Here is a 22448-nt window from a genome sequence, read left to right as displayed (position 1 = left end):
ATCACAGTAAGGGGAATGCATTGTCAGAAGACCTAACAGTTTAGACCTGTGTGAAGGATCCCAGTGAAATTCACAGAAAATGCTTTGTAAAATGTGGGTTAAATGTGGAACAGCACGGTCTCTAATTGCTGTTCTCCCACCTGCAAAACTCCAGGGTTGACAAGGGGGGAAAGCACTGGCAACAAACAAACAAGCAAGCAAACAAGCAAGCAAAACAAGCAAGCTCAGACAGGCATCAGCAGCTGCACGCTTTCATCTGAGCAGTGACAGCCAGACTGGGAAAGCACATCAAAGACTTTCCAAAGGGTTAAAAAAAAAGAGAACGGGAACAGCGAAGGGGGTGGGGATGAATATTTATAAGAAACTATGAGGCTTGTAGAAGTAACAAATAATTAATTATTCTCAAAGGGGGCATCCTGATTAAAATGGGGCTCAGAGGCCCTGGGGTAGGCCTGAGTTGATTTTCTGAGTGAAAAGACTGAAAAAATAGCAGGATGCAGTTATTGTTATTGTTTTTGAGATGCACTCAAAAACAATAACAATGGACAATGGACCATCTGAAGGGTTTTTTGTGCAAATATTAATTGGGGAGCAGCATAATCATGGCCAGCTAAGAAACACTGTCAGTCTGAGATGAGAGAGAGAGAGAGAGAGAGAGAGAGAGAGAGAGATGTGGAGACAGGTATAGAGGACAGGATAGAGGCAGGAAAACAGAGGCAATAAGAGCAACAGTAGAGCAGAGGGAGGATAAGAGAAGGAGAGAGGCAGAAGAGAGTGATAGAGAGAAAGAGGGCTAGAGATACAGTGAGAGGGAGGGAGATGGAGCAGATTTCATGCCATTGGTACTACTGAGACTACAGCTCTCTGCTGATGGTTAGACTGTGGTCATACTGCCTACCTGAAAGGTCACACAGCACACTCCTCCACAAGCACTTTGATTCCTCATTTATTCTCCAGTAGACAGACCTGTTTTTATCCAAAGTCACTGAAAATGATCATAATCACTGCAAATATGTCATAAATCATTCCCTGGGTTGCTCTTGTAGCACAAAACATAACACTTGTGCATTTGAAGAAGGTGAAAAGGATTTTGGGGCGATAGGGAACGAGTCCTGTCAATCGAGGCCAAAACCAGCGCAGACTCAGAAACGCCGGTCACATTAGACCACAAGGACTCTATTCAAATAGGCGAAATCGATCCTACAGCTTAGGGATCTTGACAGCCATGTTCCCCGAACAAAAATAAAATATCACACACCAGAGGGGATGGAATAGTTTCTAAACAGCTGCATTATGCCAATGCTGGTTCACGCCTATATCCAGCTACAATAAAATGCCTCCGCCAAGGACACAGCTGCTTGTCTTTAAAAAAAAAAAAAAAAATAAGGGTAGAGGTCGCCACAAAATCCTGCACACAGGTCCTCTGAAGCCTGAGATTCTCTTTCTATAAATACAGAAAGGCTGAGATTCTGATGGTTCTGTGTTAAAGTTGAGCCATGACCCAGTTTCTCTCCACCTCCCCACCGCACCCCCCCACCCCCAATGCATAGCGCGTGCCTCTGGCTCTCAGCACGAGGCTGGGCTGAGGAACAGGTCCCTCCGCTCGGTCTCCAGGCTGTTGTCTATCTGCTGTTTGGCTGCGAGCAACTGTTTCCTGTGACCATATGGCAGAATGCCCCCCCCCCACCTCAGGCAACAGCTCTTTCCCTGTCTCCATATGGCAGGCTACCCCCTCCACCCATCCTCACAGAGGAGAGGGAAACAGCGTTCCATTTTTCTCCTCACCATCTTAGCTTCCCTGCTCAGCACCACAAGCATCACAGGCTTCTTTATTAGCTGGTACCATCACCAGTATCTGAATCAGGAATTTTCTAGAACTTCAGCTGGCTTTCCATTAAAGCCTGGATAATGCAGCTTCCCAGCTTTCTCACATCACAGTTCCACTCATTGTGGTCCTTCACCAGACAGAAAGAAACATTATAATTTTTGACTTGGACTAGTTTTCCACTGGCCTCCCACCTGTTCACCACACTTTGAGAACAGTGACGATGGGAGGAGTCACCAATAACAGTTCAGCAAATGGTACTGTCTGGAATGATGAAAGAAATTTCAGTGATGGTTGACAGTTTACAGATGACCAATCAATGGTCTAAGAGTACTGTTAGCCCTGACTATCAGTTTCTGTTGGGTCTTCTTGGCACCTAGCCAACAGCATGTACAGTACAGTACATAGTCCTGGCTGCAGCCAGTGGAATGATGAGGTGATGCCATCTTCCTGGGGTTTTGTGGCTGAATACAGTTTTTAATGTAGCAGTAATGACTGTCTCTGGGCTGGAGTGAAATGAATTTGACCTGTCAAATCCAGGTATCCAGTCACTCCATTACACTCCTTTCTGCTGCTCTTACCTCCTGTTCACCTGACTGATCTTCATGATCTAACATAACTCTGAACTCTAAACGGAGGCATCTCTTGCGTGAGAAATGAGTGCTTAATGACACTGGCATGAAGAAGTGCCAGAGCTCTTGATATTTTTACACTCCCTATGGTTTCTTAATTACATTGACAGTCTGCCTGCCATATTTAGCCACTTCAGCTGGTATCGCCAGGGCAGTGCCCCAAATTTGCACACGTGCGCTCGCTTTCTCTGTCCTCTCTCACCCTCCCTCTCTCTCACGAGTGCCATGAGTGACGGGAGAAAGCAGAGGTGTCGTATCCAGTAGGACCCAGTGTATCAGAGCAGAAGTGCTGGTCTAGGATCTGTATTGCCTTTAGCGCTCGCAACAGATAAGAGTTAGGATGTGGACCGGGAAATCTGACTCTAGATCAGCACTTCTTTCTTTTATGAAAACCAGCCCTGTTCTAGGATCAATTCTACATTTTAGATCGCTGTAATACAATATATATATTTCTCTTTAGATGTTTTGCTTTCTGCTTCAGGTACTATTTCTGTGTGCTTATACTAGGCTTCATGACACAAGGAATGAATTTTCTGAAATTTCAGCAATGAATGAGAATCCCTGCAGGTCACTGAGAAACATGAAAAAAACGAAATACATTTTTGCTGTAGCTTCAAAGTTCATCAAAGGTTATGCTGGCAGCAGACAACAGCGATACAGGATGACTGACATGTCGCGGCAACTGAATCATGTCTTGCCGTGGAAAAGGCAATTCATAAAACGCACTGACGATTTGTGAAGACATCTTGTTCTGATAATGGCAGATTTTCCACTCCATCAAAATATATGAAACTGAAAGTGATTTTGACCCTAATTTCCTGCGGGTCGTTAACCAATTATCTCCAGATGGATGACTGAGTTGGTCTTACACGCTGTAGTCCATGAGACCTCTGGAAGATGACCCACATTAGTTTCAGCTGTTAATAAAACCACCTCCATTTTAGCTTAGAATTAAGGAACACCAATTTGCAACCAAGCTAGAGCTGACAGTTTAAGGATTTAAAATTGTGCTGAGATCACATGAAAGCGTTTGGCTTAATACTGAATAGAGATATAGAAGGGAAATATAGATTATAAGGGAGCAGCCTTTATCGATGAAGCATATTGCTTCTAGAAAATAAATGTAAACATACTTTTATATATATGTAAGATGGGTCTTCATAGTGTAAGTAACTGGATTTTCTCTCCAGCCAATGAATTGTAATATTTCAGGCTGCATAATTATAAAAAAACAAGACTTTCTGACTCTTCTGGGTTGCAGTTCCAAAATGTGGCTAATGTGCAGCATTTTGGATACCAAAATTACTGACTTCACAATTCTAATTTTCTAACATTCCTCCTTCACTTGAAACTTCACAGGATAGAAAAGCGAGTCAACAGATATCACAAAACAGTTATCCCAAGGGAGGTTTTAAAAAAGCCTCAGTGGCTATTTGTACCCTGTTTGACCACTTTGAACATAGTTTTAAAAGTTTTATTCTATATTAGTTAGCTGTTAATTTTCATAGGGATGCATTAGTGCCAGCTTCAGGGAGATATGCTGAATGCATTTTTAAAAATAGTTATGGGTCTACCCTGGCTTGCTTACTTTATGTTCACATTTACCTGACTTTATGAAACAACAGCTGAACAGTATTACTACTCAATGCTATACCATGCTATACCAGTTGCTTTAGAGCAAAACTGTACTCAATAAAACACAACAATAATAAAACTATACGTCTTCAAACAGCCTTATTTTCTGAGTCACGGTATTGCATAACTCCTTTCTCTCTTTGGTCTCTTACTCCCACTCTCTCAGTGTGAGGAGTCCATCTTCACATCTGATAGGTGACTGGGGGGTGTCTTTCTGCAGATTTCAATCTTCTTTTTTCCACCTGGCCAAACTCACACAGCCAATGCGGGCCCCTGAAGGGGGAGATGTGTAATTTAACTTGTCACAAACGCAGGAGATTCCAAGCGTACCTGCTATAGCAAGCGCCGCATCATATGTTCCACACTGGGCTTCTCTCAGTCTCACACTCCCTCCCTCTCTTTCTTTCCTCGTCCTGTCTCTTTCCCTCTTCACACCTCTACCTTATCCGCCCACTCTGTTAACAAAACGCAAAAAAAAAAAAAAACCTACTTCATCACCATCCGTCAGTGTGACTGCAGGGTTTACAGTCTCGGACAAGAAACTGACAAAAACCAGCAACGTCTCAATAACCTCTCCAAACCTGTGAAGTGACAAAGCGACAAAGAAATGGCAGCATTGTTGAGGCTTGCAGTCACCTTGCCGTACAACTGTTTTCACAGCAACCACCTGGCCCTGGAGGAGAACGGAAAATAAACATGTCACCTATTGGCAACCGGCAAGACTCAACTTTTATGCTAATCGCGTTCGGTTTTACATTTTTTTTCTTCATTGCTGTCATCTTGGTATGTACAAGGCTGGCTGAAACACAGATTGTCGAAGCCAGTGCCAGATAAGAAGGGAAGTGATCCAAACACAGCTCCTGTCCTGAATTTGTGAACCCTGTCCCTTTCTCTGATTCTGGACCCGCGCTGTGAGCCTGTATTTGCTGGCGAGTCACGACCCCGTTGTGTGCGCTCAGGCCGGCAGAGTTCCGCGGTAAACAAAAGAAGATGAAACGAACAAACAAGCTGGTGACTCTCAAACAGGTTGAGCGTGTGTGCGTGTGTGTGTGTGTGTGTGTTTGTGTGTGCAAGGGTACCTTTGGAGAGGGAAGACAGAGAGATACTGACTTTCAGACCCCACCCCCCTCCAGATCTCATAACCCCACGAGTGAAGGTGAGTGCATGTGGGTGCCTGGCTGCGTCTGAAAGCTGTGCCGTTCATCTGATCTACAGTGCATGGACAGGCAAAAGCAACACTGCAGAAATCTCACCTTGTCAATTAGCAGTCACTTCAGTATAGAGAAATGCCAAAGGAATGAGGGAAGTGACGGCCATTCTGACTGGGCCTCCACGTGTGTGTGTGTGTGTGTGTGTGTGTGTATAGTACCACATCTGTTTAAGCTCTAGTCACTGCACATGAGAGCTCTGGGACTGTTGCTCCCATGTTTCCTCCATCCAAATTCAACAGAGGGGAATTTGACACCCCACCCCCACTCTTCACCAGCCTTGAAGGGAAGGGGTCTGCAGAAATGGGCTGGATCACAGCTGACATTGCAGAGAGAGGTAGAGAGGTGCATCCTGGGTACTTCAGTCACAAATGTGTAAGTGTGATTTGGAGTTGCATGTGTTCAGGCTAAAGAAAGTGAAGACTGGTTCTTCTGTCCGCACAGACACACGCACACACACACACACCACACGCACACAGCCACATTGGTACACAGACAGATGTTATACACAGACGTACATAATACACAGATGATTCATGCATTTTTTCAATACAAAATTGTTCTGTCGAAAACAAGTACCATCCATTATTCTCCAGGTCCTATCAAATTTGTCTTATCAACACCAAATCAAACAGATCACCTTCATCAACCTCCACGCGGAAAGAAAAGCAATTAAACAGCTGCTCCACACAGCTGTGCTTCCCACACACTTTAAATCCCACGGATAAGGAATCGGATGTCACATCTGGAAGACGCACAGCTGCTCTTCATTTGTGAATCATCAGCCACCTCTGAACTGCAGACATTCTGTCCTCCCCCAGAACAGATCGAACGCACCGAGGCCGGGCTCGGCTGCGTCCTACTGTCCCCGTCAAACAGCTGCTCGCATGCAGCCAGAGGGCAAGAAACCCAACTCTGTCTGCCATTAGGAGACAGAGAGGAGCCCGGTGGTGAAGCACTACAGTGTGGCAACAGATTCGGAGACAAAAATACGCAGACCTGTCCCCTCGCATACTGATGCATAGCAAAATGTTCCGTGATAAATCAACTCCAATAGTCTTTTTTTCATTTTTATTAGGGTCCCTCAACTCTATAAAGTCTTGCCTAAGGAGCCCAGGCTTGCTAGTTCAGTCGCTGCTTTTAACTCCATTCTTTAGACAGGCTTTTCATTGAATGTTCTTCTTTCTGTTCAGATTTCATATGCATTGTCTATTTATTGATCTATCTCTTTTATACTCCCATATATTTATGTAAATGTGTGTTGTTTTGTTGTCAGCTTTGTACTCTGTTTTAAATTGCTTCACTTATCCTACTCTTGTGAAGCACTTTGTAAACTTCGATTTAAGAAAAGTATTTTCTTATAATATAAATAATATTATTCCTTTTACACAGTACATTTGATCCTTCTTGTGCATGTAAACTCAAAAAATAATGAATTGTTTCATTGTGTGCCTGTCTCAAACGTGTGACAGATGTGCCTCCCTGAGCTCAGAGGACAGATCTCTTCCAAATGTCAGTACTGCTCTGAAAACCTACCATGCACTCAAACCTGAAACCTACACAGTAAAATACTCAGCTTTAATCTAAATATAACAGAGTTTATATGAGTCCAAAAGAGATGAACTGGACTCTGTAAGAGTAATGTACCCTATAGAGTTTATTTAGCATTGAAAACATTTCACCGTGCACTGCTTGCAAGCCTGGTTATATGTGTCTGAGCCCGGACATCTATGCCATGCACCTCTGGTCCTGTCCCTGCAAGCTTGCATGCATGCATCTCTCCATGTATCTGCCTTTTGCATTCAAAAGTGCTTTCGCGGCCACCAGCTCCTCATCCACCGCCTGAGCTTTAAACGTCACAACAACCTCACGCCGGCCTCACTTCATAACTTAGGCACATTGTCTAGGAAAGATCCTGTTTGGTGTTATCTAGAACCGCACAACAAAAAAGCCTTTGTGTTTTCGGGAAAGAATTTGGCAAGAGTCAGGCAGGACTACAAAGTTAATCCACGTGGCGGCTGGCAAAGCTGTTGGCTAAACGCTGTTAATCCTTCTGAAAACTAGACGCAGAAAAACAGACAAATGAACAGGCGAGAAAATGAACCCTGGAGCTGAGGAAAAAAAGATGAACTTTTAACATGAGAAACTAAGCCGTAACATTGCAGGGCTCCTGTGGACCCCAGAAAAAAAATTAAAATCTGGCCCGCACCCAAACTGACATATCCTAGTAACATATTTCAACTTGAGTCCTCCCCTGATAGCACTGACACAACGGTGTTCTCTGACAGTCAGTCCTATTTAAAGTGATCTGCGTCTGACTTTTTTTGGGCGCTGTATAAAAGCTCGCTTAAACACTGACGTGCCACACATTGAGAAGGCTTCACTGAATGCCTCCTTTTCTAACACAGATGTCTTTTCTCCAGAAAGCAAAATTGTATTAGAGTCAGACAAATCACATTATCAAGAGCAGGTCGCTGTCTCACAATTTTACAGTCTGTCAGTTCAAATCTCTCTCCTTCTTTTCCATACAGAGTGGAAAACTGGGTTGACTGTCCTTTGAGATCAGAAGCTGCTTTTGACTGGAAAGACAAAAATGCCTCTCTATTACTTTCCTATTGCAACCATATAAATCAACAACAAACATACAACACTTAAAGGAAGGGATGGAGGGCATCTAAAAGAGAAATGGAAAAATATATATATTTAGATCTCCCACAACAGTGTACAGAATAAAACCTTAATACAGGCAGAAACTGTGAGTTTTGCCTGATGTCTTTTTCTCAGCTGTCAGGTTTAAAGAGTGAATGACCAGTCAATAAACACAGCGCCTGGTGCACACACAATTCTTTAAGATTGTGTGCTTTATTACCTCTTTATTGACACAGCCATCAGCGCTGAAGGCTTTTCCGCACCATAAGCTGGCCAGGCCGAGGCAGCACCACTAATAAAGCTGGTCTAGATCCCCCACCCCACCCCACCGCCCACCCCGCCCTGTTTCTGCAGGCCCTCTCACTGTACCCTCAGAGTGAGGCCAGGCCAGGACTGCTGCTACAAGGCAAGGATTCTCATTGGCTGAACCCAAGCAAAGTACCATTCGCCCTTCAATGCCACACAATACAATGTCCAGTGTTAATTCAACCTCACAGTCTACAGCAGAGTCCAAATGGGATCAAATATAGACCTACTCAATCAGGGAAAAATATAGTGTGCATATAGGTGATTTGAAGAAAATATTCACCCACAATGAAAAAAAATGCATTTTAATTATCTGTAGAGAGTAACAGAGACCAAGTGTGCAATACGGACGGAGTGTAGCACAGTGGGTAAGGAACTGGGCTTGTAACCGAAAGGTCGCAGGTTCGATTCCCGGGTAGGACACTGCCGTTGTACCCTTGAGCAAGGTACTTAACCGAAATTGCTTCAGTATATATCCAGCTGTATAAATGGATACAATGTAAAATGCTATGTAAAATTTGTGTAAGTCGCTCTGGATAAAAGCGTCTGCTAAATGCCTGTAATGTAATGTAATATATGTAATGAACAACTTTATAAGACACGTGCTCAAATTATACCCATTGATGTGGGTGAGAAGAATAGAAATTATTTTAATATATAATGTATAGTGCATTGACACTCATGCAACTTGTGATTTCAAAATCAATCATTTACATGTGCAGATACTTGCCCGTGTCAATCAAGCAAGACAACGTAGCAATACGTTGATCTGTTAAACATTTGAAACTGAGCACTTTGCGACAAGCTCCCATAGTTCATTGCAAATTCATTGCAGGTGAGGTGAATAAAATGTTTATGCAATGCGGATAGATTGCTGGGCTACGCACGTTCCATTTCCAGAACGGTTAGCGCACAATGCCAGGCTGTGGAGGACAGCCGCTGCCCGGGCTAACAGATCTGTGCTCTGCATGGCACGGGCATCCCAGCCTGTCCCCCAGCCATCCAGCCCTTATCTGTGCATGTCAGCTGATGAGGGACACTGCAGTCATCAAAGCCCTGTGCAGCCTGCCTGGTGTGGACAACAGCCATTACTCTCCTCACCCAATCATACTGGAGTACTGAGAGAGAGAGAGAGAGAGGGAGGGAGAGGGAGAGAGAGAGAGAGAGAGAGAGAGAGAGAGAGAGAGAGAGAGAGAGATGGGAGAGAGAGAGAGAGAGAGAGAGAGAGAGAGAGAGAGAGAGGAGAAAATGGGGCAGGGAGGGAGGGCAGAGAACGGGGAGGGAAAGAAAAGGGGGCAGAAAACTTGAAAGGAGAGAGGGGATGCAGAGGGAGAGAAGAGAGAAAGACAGGCACATACAAAGAGACAGAAATGAGGAAGAGCAAGAGAGAAAATGGTACATTCTTTTCACTCTAGAAAGACTTCCAAACACAGTATATCTTGTCTTTTTGTGTCCATTCTCCCATTGTTTTTGAGAGGCATCTGAAACAGATGACCATAATGAATGTGATACTGTATAATGTGATTTCCTTTCTCCTTCTGAAGGGGTTCATTTCCCACTGCCTTAAAGAACACTGCAATGTGGACTAACAATCTTTCAAGGTTTCCCATGAAATAACCTCAAAATCAGCAGAAAATCACACTGAAGAAGGCTTCATGAATATAAAGCATTTTTCACAATAAGTATGTCAATATGTACCCAATAAATTCGTTTTTTTGCAATTTCAGACTGACCTGCCAACACAGTCCATCATTTTGAAGAGGGTCATTTATAAATAACTGCATACTTCCCATCAGTACATAAATTATACGACCTTGAATATGCACAACAAAATAGAAACTACATGAGAACACTATAAAACCTAATGCTTATATTTTAGATATATGGTGAATTCTAATGAGTACATTGGCAGGCATCCATCACTTTGGAATTTTGGCATTTGCCTCCCTGTCAAGTAGCATCTTAACAGAGACACACTGGTGATCTTGCGGACTCTACAACATACAGATAATACAAAATGTTTTATGAAGAAATATCTTAAACAGAGTCCAAGATATAAAAAAGAAAACTAAAAAGGAAAAAGACTCTGAAGGAGAAGATAGTTTTCCCACTAGTTTTCAACAAAGATTTCCTTTACAAAGTCACACACCACCGAATTATCCAGCACAGCTGGAGTGATTATCGCATGTTTACTTAACACACTTGGTGGTGCTGAGTGCTTTAGACAAAAAGGCACAGCTGGAGGTCCAGGCCCTCCCAAGGATCCTCTTTGGACCTGTTTACCCACAGTCTTGTGTGTGGAAGAAAGTTTTTCAAACAACGGGCATGGTTTAGTCTCAAAGCTAGTTTCTCCACAGTCTATCAAAACTGTCTATCTATGACCCTGCAACAAAGCATGAAAGAGGCTTGAGGCCCAGCATTGGGAGGTGGCGACTACAGAATGTAGTCGCCAGAATATTCAGAATGTTCTGGAACACCTCTCCGCAACTGGATCCGGTTACCCTAGGCCACCCTGGCCGGGCCACGGCGCTGCCTCACAGATTTCGTTCGTGAGCTTTCAGGAACAAAAGGAATAGTACTGGGTCAGGCCAGGGAGTGCTGGGTCAGCCATAATTGAGTGCCCAAAAGCCTCCTTAACTATTCTGCAACAGCGATCCACTGTTCCCTGGACCTGGACAAAGACACCAGGCACAAAAGCAGGTGAAAGATAACTGGGAAGGAAGATAACTGTAGACACTGGACTGCACTGTGCAGTGATCTTTTCCTTTCTGAAACTCGTCTTTGGCCAGGGACTGACTCTATCTGAGTCAGTTCCTGGACAAAGTAAAATCGAGCGTGCTCATCCATTGCAGGGCGACGTACACTAGCATATGCCATCAAAATCCGTCACACACAATCACTGCACATTCAGATGGTAGACGTTATCTAGTGATCATAAGAAAGCAAATTTTGTTACATATAACCACTGTTTAATGGATGTTTTTCCCTTCAGCAGGACTGTACTGACAATACTGGGTAGCCAGGACAAGGTTAGGAGAAAGGGGGAAGACAGGACAATGAGCAGCTCTGCAGGGATAAACTGCCCAGCAGCTAGAGACACAAACAAAGGCACTACACACTGAAAGTTTCTCTCAGGTTCTAGGCAAATATATACTCTGAAAATATCTTATGTCTTTATCTCTATTACCTTTGTACTTCCTCTCTTACTCTTTCTCTGTCCCCCTCTCTCAATCTGTCTCTCTTACTCTCTCTTTCACTTTTTCTCTCTCTCCCTCTGAACCCCAACCTCCCCTCTCTTCCCTGTGCTTTCACTCTCTCTTTCTCAAAAACAAACTACACCCCTGGCATCTCGAGGCAGACCCTGAAATCTGGCTCCGTGATCTTTGCAGCTGTTACAAGCAGCCTGCGTTACAGGCCACTGCTTCCACGGAAACACCGTTCCGGTCTACTGAGAGACCACCTCACTTAAATTCAGGCCATGATTTTTTTATGGAAACAGAGCATGAAGGATTTGGCATTCTCCACATTCATTTCTCCCATACCGTGAATTAAACAACCCCTTTCATGTTTTTTTTCTTTTTTTTACTATTGTGTAAATACTCCACACTAAATCATTATTTTCTTAATCCGAAGATTCCACGAGGTTCCAATGATGCCAAAATTCCAGAATTCAAGAACTTCTCACACAGCTGAGGCTACTGTTTGACACAGTGCGTTACAGAATCACAGTTGCAATGCAAATTCTTTTTCACTGCTTGTTGTCCAAATAATTGGCAAAAACAAATTTACACTTCACGAGTTGGGAATGCTTTAAATAGAATAAATAGAAAGTAGAAATTTCACTCACAAATGAACAGAAATGATAAGTATCGTACTTGATTTCATCTTCGATGGTAAGTTAATTACATACACATAAAAATGTTTTTCAAGATTCCCCTGGTTTCATATTCAGAGTCAATCCAGTTCTCAGAGAAGTCTATGTGACCCCTACATCAACCCTGACAGTCATAACGGCCAACTACAAAGAGGGAGGGGGAGTAGAAACCCCCTCTTCAGAAAGGATTACCAGGGAGAAACAAAATCCCCTGATAAGCAGGCCCCCACATTCTCCTCACAGGTACAGAACTAAGAGTGTCTCATTCACACAGCACTCTCCATAAGCCCAGGAAGGATTTAACCTTATCAATCAGGAATCGCAATACCTTGTTATTAGATAATGCCAAATACTAACATTTGTCATAAGGAAGCATTCACTTGATAACAGTTTCTCATAATTCAATAAAAGACATCTTTTGTCCCATTAAGTGTGGCTTTGAAAATGGGCTTAATGTAATTCTTCACATTACTTAAAGGATCACACTGGTAATTTTCATATTTTCAGTAACATCAACTAGACAGAAACTGATAAACCCTTATGTTTCTGTGTAGCTCTCAATGAATTTATCATACAGACAATTATTATCCATCTAGCCAACACCAATTTACCGATATAACTCATACAACTCCATGGTTGTCCAAAAAAGTATTAAAACATGTCAAAGAGACGTACTGTTTGGTCAGCATAATTCACCATTATGGAGAACCTGGTTTTTGTACTTATTACAGAAACAACTGTATAAAGTGACAACACTTGCTTTATCGACATGTGGAAAGTAGTTTGGCACAGCACCAAAATACTGAAAATAGTCCCCATCAAAATGAAAAGGTTCCTGCATTTTTGAAGTAAATTTTGGAAAAACAACACTAGCCATATTTTTAGTGATAATAGGTTGCATTTTTCTGAAAATAATTTTTTTTCTTTCTTAGTTGCATTTAATGACTTCAGCACAGAACTGAAATGAATGGCTTCCCTGGTTCAATGCTAAATGGAGTAGGAGAATGTCAAAAAGTCCCAAGAGTTGGAAAGAAACATTTTTGCTTTTGGTATTTTCATAGAATATGTTGATGATAATAAAAAATGAAAAGTACCAGTGTTATCCTTTAAATTTTATTTAAACACAGAAACAATAAGGAGCTTCAAGCACTAGTTTTCATTTCTGGCTTTGTTTTCTCAGAGAGGTGAATTGAGCATTGGGAGTGCTGTTGGTCTAGACCACTGCATCAGTGAAAAACAGCACATCTCTCGACAACAGCCCTCTGGGAGGTAGTCCCCAAATATGGCCATGGCAGCCATTCAGGGGCTCTGAAGCTGGTGCTGAAGAGGGTGAGATCAGCAACACCCCTCTCCCTAAAAAGACAACATCAGCAGGGATCGGGGCAGGACAGGCCCACCTCTCAGCCTATCAGCTGGGCACACCTTCCCCCAAAGAAACGCTGGAGGCATCTTCTTAAATAATGCCTAAGCCCTTTCTGTTCCTCAGTGAAAGGGCTTAGGCCCACCAAAAATTCTAGATAAACACGTTATACGAATACACAGCCTTTTCATTTAGAGAGTAAGAATTTTTTTAGAAGGCAGCAGATTCTAATCAGTTTCACAAAAAGACAGATATTCTAAATATCTAAGGTGGCTCTACAATAAATGAAACGATGTGTACAAAAAGTATTGTATGTTTGTGGGTACACTGCCAAAGAATTTGTTTGGCAAACTTTTTTTTTTAAATCTAGAGCATTTTTCACATTATGGAAAAGTCCTGCAACCGCCCAGCCCTCCCCCCACCCCATCCTCCTTAGGTCTGGAAGCAGTTGGTAGAGAGCCGCACAATGGAGATCACAGCTGAATGAACAGACAGGATTGTGTTATAATGCACAGTGGCTGTGTGGAAGGAAACGTGGGAGGGGTGGGGGGTGGGGGCGGCATTTTCTCTGTGCATTCCACAGCGTTCCCAGCATTTCCAGCATTCCAAAGCCACACAAAGGATGTCCTGACATGCAAGAATGGGCAAAAATCACCACAATGTGTGTTGTTACAAAATAAAAAATACATTATATTTATGTATTATATAAATGCACTACATATGAAATATGCACATGCAAATACACACTTAAAATTGAAGTGTTTGAAACACAGAACTGTCCTTGCTGACATGTCCATACAAACCAGGTACAGACACTCAGACCCGCACACACAACTACCATCTGCACACACACACACACATACACACACGCACACACACATGCAAACACACAGGAAGACAGACACACAAAACACAGACAGACAGGTAAACATAAAGAAGCATACATAAACAAACACCCCCACACAATGGAGCACACTGGTGCTACACAACTACCCACACTGATGCATAAAGACACACATTCATACCCTCCACATTCACTCAGGGATATACAGGCTGCACTTCACTGGGGAGCCATGGAGTACCTAACCCCCCTCCCCAGGATGTACAGTAGCCGTCTCTATCACCAGGCACCACAGAAACCCTGACCTTGCGCCACCTTCCCCCTGTCCCTCCACCTCTCTTCCCCAGCATGTCCTGGTCAGTGCAGGTCAGTTAAAAATGAGACTCCCTTCTCAGCCTGCCCTTAGCACAGACTCCACCAATTTCTTCAGCCCATAAAGATACTTCCTCTTCTCCCAGCATTATGAGAAATCAGCAGTACCTCTCGCAGTCTAACGCGCCTCCATATTTTAGTCTGAGCTGTGGTTTTAAATCACGACGCTTCAGAGCCCAGAGGGACCGTGTGACATGACTTAATGAACGGGCCTGCCAAACAAACAGGTGGCCCTCACAGCCCAGCTGATGATGCTGCACTGCACTGTACGTCAGTGCTCAAAATGACCCGCCCCTCCTGAGTCTCAGAATGCTTTGATAGTCACTGGAAATAGACAGATGGTATAAGCCTTCAGTGTTTCACATGCATGCTAATCAACTCCAGCGCTGGCTCTTCCATGCCCTGTCAACCCTGAAAGAAATGGAATATACAGCAATACAATGATATGTAACTGAAGTATATGCAGGGATCTACTGAGTTAAAAATATATTACAGTAACAAGATATTTGACAATAACACAATATTTGGGCGAATATTAAATCATTTCCCCTTTCAGATCTTCACTTATACCTATATCTGAATATAATGCAATATATTGTAAATATAATGAGTTTATAATGATAAATATTTTCCACAGTAATTCCATTCTTATCTGGGTATATTTTATTTCAATATTTTCAATTATTTTTTACTGAAATATATATCTCTGAAATATATGTAGTAGTACTACTACTATTTTCACACAGTCACATATATAAAGGATATTTAATATATATATATTATTTAAAATACTCTTTTGTTAAATAAATCTAGCATGTTTTTTTCAAAAACACCATATATCAACAGCATATTTCAGTGTAAATTCCATTCCATTTCTGTATATCCGGCTCAAATGCCAGATACTATGTGTGAGGTCAGCTTGAGTCACGTCACTAACCGCTTCTAACGTACTGCGGAAGGTTGCGACACCGCAAGATTGCCTGACCTCTGGTTTCCCAGGGATGACCTAAAACAGCTGCTGCGGGTCTGAAGGTGCTGAACTGTGACCAGAGAACAGGAAGTGGGGTGTCAGCAGGGTTATAACACAGGAGGGGTTCGAGCCGAATGCAGGGGACCAGTGCAATCAGTGCGCCTGATTAAAGCCAACCCCACTGGGTTGCCCAAGGCTGGCATCTCAGTTGGCCTCCATTAGTTTATTAATCTGCCCGACACACAGTTTAACTCATACAGTGTCATACAGTCACTGAGACCCATTCCCACAGCTGGGATTAGCCTCAAAGGAGTGCACAGATAGTGCCCTTCTCGCGGGTACAAACAGCAGTTTCAGTTAGTGATACAATTTCACTATCATTCTGAAAGCATGTTGCCACTCCACTGTGTTGCCTGGCTAGTCCTCTGAATGCCTGGACTTTCCTGATAAGAGGTGTGACTCTCTCTCTCTCTCTCTCTCCTCCCTCTCTCTCTCTCTCTCTCCCCTCTCTCACTCTCTCTCTCTCTCCCCTCTCTCTCTCTCTCTCCCCTCTCTCTCTCTCTCTCTCTCTCTCTCTCACTCTCTCTCTCTCTGTCTCTGTCCATCTCTCTCTCCCCTCTCAAGCCCATGTCTGTTTCTTAACACTCATGAAAAGAGCAGCGGCAGGCACAGCATCCACTTCGCCTCGCCGGTCAGGAATGTGACCCAAACGAGGCGGCTCACCGGCTCAGCAGTCAAAGCCCTTTTTCACAGCCACACAATGAGCTGGTTATGCATCATGCTGACCAGCGTCCCCCCGTTAATGACAGAGAGACCGAGGCAAGGCGGGGCCGTGCTTCTGTCCCCTCCAGGATACGGCGAGGGAGGGGAGCAATCCCCCTCTCCAGTCACAGCAGCGTTTAAAAATGAACCTGTTACAGGTGCCGTTCCCCTGACACTCGGAAGAGCTGGGAGCAGGCTTTTCAAATGGATGGAAAAACTGAGATGAAAGCGATGCATTGATAATGCAGCACTTAACCCCGTCTCAAAGGCAGAGGTCGACAAGCCAGCGTTAATTTATCTTCGGAGCAGAAACAAGTTTAGGAAAGCACCCTCCCTTTCATGTTGTTTATCTTAGCACGGAGAACACCACCCACCTGCTGGCATACTTTCCTGTCAGGAGCTCTGATCAGAAAGGAGAGGAGATATTCTGGCTAAGAGGGTATCTGCCTGATAGCACAAAGTAGAGAAAAGAGGGCTGAAATGGATGAGGTTGGACTGAAATGACTCCCCTGCCTGTTCTTTTGTTGCTTTCCACAGCCCCCAGAGTTTCCACCCCATGTTCTGCTCCTGTCTGTAGGCCCAGTCTCATCACATCCTACTCTGTGGGTCACCGAGCACTGCCAGAGTGCATTTCAGCCTCCTACACACACACACACACGCACACACATACTCTCACACACACTCTCTCTCTCTCTCTCTCTCTCTCTCTGATAAAACATTGACGCTGCCACGAAAAAGACCCTAATGACAGAATGAAATTGGAACCGTCACAACATGAGATGTAAGACAGAAGAGGATTACAAGATGAAGACGGCTCTTTGACTGAGGACAGCACAGAAGGGGAACAAACAGACATGGAGAGGAGAAGTGCTTTTTAAATGTAGGATAAAAATCTGGCTTTGAACACAGCGTTGCACAGTCCGTGTGCAAAGTGAGCAGCATGGGACAGGCACACACGAACAGCACAAAGGACATGAATGTGCGGGCACACACACGAGCGCACACATACACACACCCACACACACAATAAGGCACATGCATATGCATGCACACACACACGCACATACACACACACACAGGGGCTGACAGAGTGAGAGGAAGGGAGGGAGGGTGAAGGAGAAGATTGTGCTGGGTGAGGGGAAGATGTGGGAGAGGAGAAACAGAAAGCTTGAAAATGAAAGAGACAGACGAGAAATCAAGCGCACAAGTAGGCAACAGACTGGAAAAAAAGAGCTGAGATATGACAACAAACAAAAATGAAAAAACCCCACATTCCATTGGATTCCTGACAGTACCAGATACCTCACAAGCACAGTGATAGGTTAACCAAGAAATATAGGGAGAAAGAGAAGGGAAGATATGGAGAGAAGGAAAGAAAGAGAACGATAGGAAAGACTGAGGAAAGAAGAATGGGAGAGGGAAGATACAGCAGGAAATAGAGGGAGAAGAGAGAGAGAGACCATTGTGTCCCGACTGTGCCCTGCATTGCTGGCAGCAACATCTTTGTGTGTAATTGTGTTCAGAAGCATTCAAAAGGGTTTACATTCTTAATGATAAAAAGCACATTCAATAGATTGAAATACCTTGAGATCATCTGAGGTGGTGATTAAACTAGGGGTGTTTTTCCTGAGAAACAAAAAGCCCTTTGGAAATACTGGGCACATTTCTCTTCAATTAGCTATCTGTCTTCCAGAATCAGTACTTGAATATAAATAGTAAAGAAATCCTTAATGCATAAAGAGAACGTCACATCAAAGCTTCTTGAACTTTCCCAGCGTCTTGAGTGGATACTGTTCATTTGACAGCTGTGACCCCTATGGCAGTGCACACAATCCACGTAAAAATTATTATCATTGTGTAAAATGAGAAACACATACTCTCGCTTTCACATGAGACAAAACAGATGTAAAAATGTTCGCTCTGATCAAACGCTGACTCTGTCACAATAAAGACCCTGATGACAGAATGAAAAAGGAACCATCAAAATGAAAAAAAAAAGTTTTAAAAAAAATGTAAAGATGTCAGAGGATAGAAGTGATGTCAAAGTGAAGTCAAGTGAACTTCACCGAAGACCTCATGCTCTTCAGTGGTGTGGTGAAGGCCTGCGCACAGGCTGGCAGTGAGAAAGCAGGAGGGAGGGAGTGGCTGTTGCTAAACAGGTGCAAACAGGCTTTATCACCGGCCATCTAAATCTGGGGTCAGTGTGACAGGAAGGAAGGGACAGCTCTCTGATTACTGTTGGTGATTTGTACCCACCTGCCATCCCAATTCATACATACAAACACACACACACACACACACACACACATAAACATGTACACATAAGCATATAAACACACACTCATGATACAAATACGCACCCAGACCCACACTAATGCTGAATTTCTTTCTTGATACCCCTGCACCCATATGCATGTCCGATGACCTGAGATCTTCTGTCAGACTCTTTTCATTCACTCTGTCCATGTTCACCTGTATTGTGTGAATAAAACCTTCTCCTTCTTTTTATGAACCTATATGTATACACTTCTGCTCAAATTGCCTAAATTTCTCTGACGTCATCATTTATAGTTGACCTGGTATTATTCTGCTGGTCTTCATCAGTTTTATGTGCAAACAAAAAGGTTTAGGCAACAAGCAGCCAATTCCAATAAGAATCACAACCAATATTTAGATGGGTTATATGCAGAGGACAATTTACCCAAAGGCGTTCAGTAAAATATACCATAGGTAGTACTAATAAACCCATGAGTTCAGCATTAGTTGAGCCAAGATACCATCTTAGTCTGTTTCCAGGTGGAACCACTTGGAGTCAGTACAGAGAGAATGCACATTCGCCTAGCCTGACTCAATCCCAGCATGCCTGACCGGGTACATCCTCTCACAGGAGCCAGCGCCAGATAACCTTTGACCCCAGTGCTACTGAGGGACAGACCAGGGAAGGGTCTAGTTGAAAACCCAGTTAATCTTCCAGTGGCCTTTCTTTGCCGACAGAGCTTAGCACATCCTGGACGTTTTCTTATCCAGAAATGTCAGGCTTTGGATTATCTTGCCTGTTTTCCCAACAGTCGCAGCCTCTCTTAAATGTACACTGCTAGGGCCAATGGAGGACTGTTTGTCCATTTTACCTATATATGATAATTTTACATGTACAAGGGGCATATCTGTGTCAATTGTTATGAGTGCAGGAAAGTGAGCTCATTTCACACAAAAAAACTTCCTGTGAAACTAGTACACTTACAGTACCTGTTTGATCCAAACAGGTCTATCCCACTACTGGTCATGTTATTCAGCCAGAAAAACCAAGCGGATCTAAAGGATCTGAACTAAATAAATGAGAAGACTCAGATGGCACTTTGACTTCAGGAAGCCTACTGGGTCCTCCTGACCCCTTAAGAGCAAGAATATGTTTCAATGGAAACATTGATTTGGGTACACGCAAACTAGCACTAGATAATTAGGATGAGGGCACCTCCAGTCCACTGGACCTTGTATTTCAAGGTGACTTTCTGCCACCTTCTCTGTTTCCCTCATTCTACATCATGTTTCTCACTACTGTTCTCTCCTGTTTCTTTTTCTCTTTCTATCCAGTCAGCTGCTCAGTGTTGTTTTTCTTGGCTGTCCCTTTGATCCCTCATCCACACTATATTCATCAAGGCTAGCCAACAAGTACTGAAGAACATCCGAGAGACCAAGATATCAAGAATAGGTGTTATTTGGAAATACGCACGATGGAAGCAATTCCGTAGATCTGTTATTGACTGACATCGTATGCATTGGTATTCTGAATGAGATTTCACCTTTCAGTGACCTCATCTTCAGCCTCCAAGCCAAACAAGACGCTTTTGTTCGCCCCTTCTAGTGCTAAAATATACTCTCTTGTCTGGTTTTTATAGTATTTATAATTTTTTAACCATTGATAAATGTGACACATTTTTGTTTACTGCTCAAATGTTTTGCATCAGTGATAATATTTGCAGGTGGTACTGTAATACTTTAATGGCCCTTAAAGCTTGTTGACACCAATTGGTGTCCTGCAGGTTCAGGTTTTTTTTTCTTCATTCTGCAAACTCTCTACAGCACCAGTTGCCTACCAGCTAGCTCCCGCTCATCTCCCACACACAGCGTGTCAGCACCACAACAGAGCACCACATCTTCCCCCTCTGGAGGCTGAGGTTGGCATCAAAAACACAAGAACACGCAGGTAAAAATGTTAACACCCTGTCATCAGGAAACCAACTTCCACAGCACCGCTAACAGATAAGCGGCAAAGTGTTGTCTGTTCTCATTTGCTTCCCTTCCACTGCAGCTACGCCGCGACTGGGTAATAGCAGAGTTTGTGAGTGTCTCGAGTTAATAAGAGGGCATTAAACCCTCACAAGGCTCCGACTGCCTGAGTTCCCAACAACACCATGTCAACAGCACAGCTTTCTTCAACCGTGACAGCACACACTTTTAAATCCATTTAAGGAGACGTTAAGGATACACGCCTGCTTTCAGCGAGTGAAACATGACCGGCTCAGCTCCGTGCAGATATCCACGGTGTTTGCGGAAAGGGTGTTTACTGAGCAGGCAGCTGGGAGAACTATATGGACACTGCACACTAGTGATATCAAGCTCCAGTCCAGTCCTGAAGATATTGCGGTGTCTGTGGGTTTCTGCTTACTTGCCAATCAAACAATGTGTGGACTATTCAGCCAATCAAAAACTGAAATTACACTTGGTAAAAACACATAGAAAGCCAGCATAAACAGTGGCAGTCTGGGACTGCAGGTTGAGATCCCTGCTTTTCAGGGAAGGTGTTTGAAATCTGGAATTTGAATTGCCACAATTCAGAATACTCAGTGTTCGAGAGAGTGGGCATTGCTTTGTACAGTAAAATCTGACCAAATTTCTGGATCTAGGAAGAGAATGGGAGGGTGTCAGTGGAGATGATAAGGACATAATGCCATAATTCCAGCAGGTGCAGACAGTGAGAGGAGGTGACTAAGCACCAATATACATTTGATTGAATTTTCATAGCATATGTCCAATTTCCTGCATATTTCCAATATTCCAAAAATCCCATGTGTCACATCATACAATTATGGTCTGACGACACAAGCGTAAGTTTCATTTCAACTCTGGGGGAGACACAATGCTGGACCACCTACTCTCATGATACATTCACACAACTAGTCTTACAATTAATTCATATGAAAATATAGGGGTTGACGTGTATCCCTGAACATGGGTCAAAGCCACCTGTGGAGGCAGTCCAGCTAGTGATGTGGTTGTGTATCCATCCAGAGTCTTTTTATGACAGAATATTCCTCCCATGCAAGGCAAGATTCTGGCTGCAGGATACAGGAATGTAGGCGAGAGAGACAAAATTGAAACAACTTCACTTTAAAGCCTGTGACACAAAAGGAGGGGCGGAAGGAGAGAGAAGGAAAGGAAGACTGTGCTCTCTGACTTACCCCCGACGAACTGGATGCCTCCAGCAGCACGACCAATGGCGCGAGAGATGAGGTCGGAGACGCAGCAGCCAATGAGGGCAGTGAGTGCCACCAGCAGCAGGAGGCCGCAGCCCACGCCCGTCACCACCGTGCAGATGCGCCACTCCAGGCTGGGAATGCCCTGGAACGAGGCGTAGCGACCGCACTGCTCCAGCATCACGGTGGTCTGCCGCACCTCGTCCCGGACCGGGTATGAGCAGCGCCGGAAGGTACCAAAGGACACCGGCTTGTCCATCTGCGAGCCCAGCAGCCAGTAGGGCATGAAGAACCCTACACACGAGGCCGCCGCGCATACGAAGGAAAGCAGTGCCCACACAATGCCCGTGCACGTCAGGCTCGACGCCATGGCACAGATCTGGCCTTCGTAAGTCCCTGCTATTTCACAGCCCCGATTAATTAATCGATTAATCACTCCACCTGTTAGGCCTATAGCTTATCCACAACAACTAACATCATGATCCTCACGGCGTCCCCGAAGTCGATGTCCTGTGGGGACAGAAATTCGAGTCAACGGAT

The 22448-nt window shown here is 43.8% G+C and overlaps 1 protein-coding gene across 1 annotated transcript in view; it reads right to left on the bottom strand.

The window, feature by feature from the left end:
* LOC135263521 (LHFPL tetraspan subfamily member 6 protein-like) overlaps window positions 1–22448 on the bottom strand; it is a 43325-nt gene that overhangs the window by 19771 nt on the left and 1106 nt on the right. The window contains exon 2 of the mRNA XM_064351648.1: window positions 21894–22418. Coding sequence (XP_064207718.1) covers window positions 21894–22278 — 385 coding nt within the window. The 5' untranslated portion in view covers window positions 22279–22418. The remainder of the gene's footprint in view (window positions 1–21893; window positions 22419–22448) is intronic.

This window comes from Anguilla rostrata, chromosome 9 (genome assembly GCF_018555375.3).
Source record: "Anguilla rostrata isolate EN2019 chromosome 9, ASM1855537v3, whole genome shotgun sequence".
Classification (NCBI taxonomy): Eukaryota; Metazoa; Chordata; class Actinopteri; order Anguilliformes; family Anguillidae; genus Anguilla; species Anguilla rostrata.
Note: the sequence above shows the minus strand (reverse complement) of the source record. Positions and strands in the feature narration are given on the sequence as shown.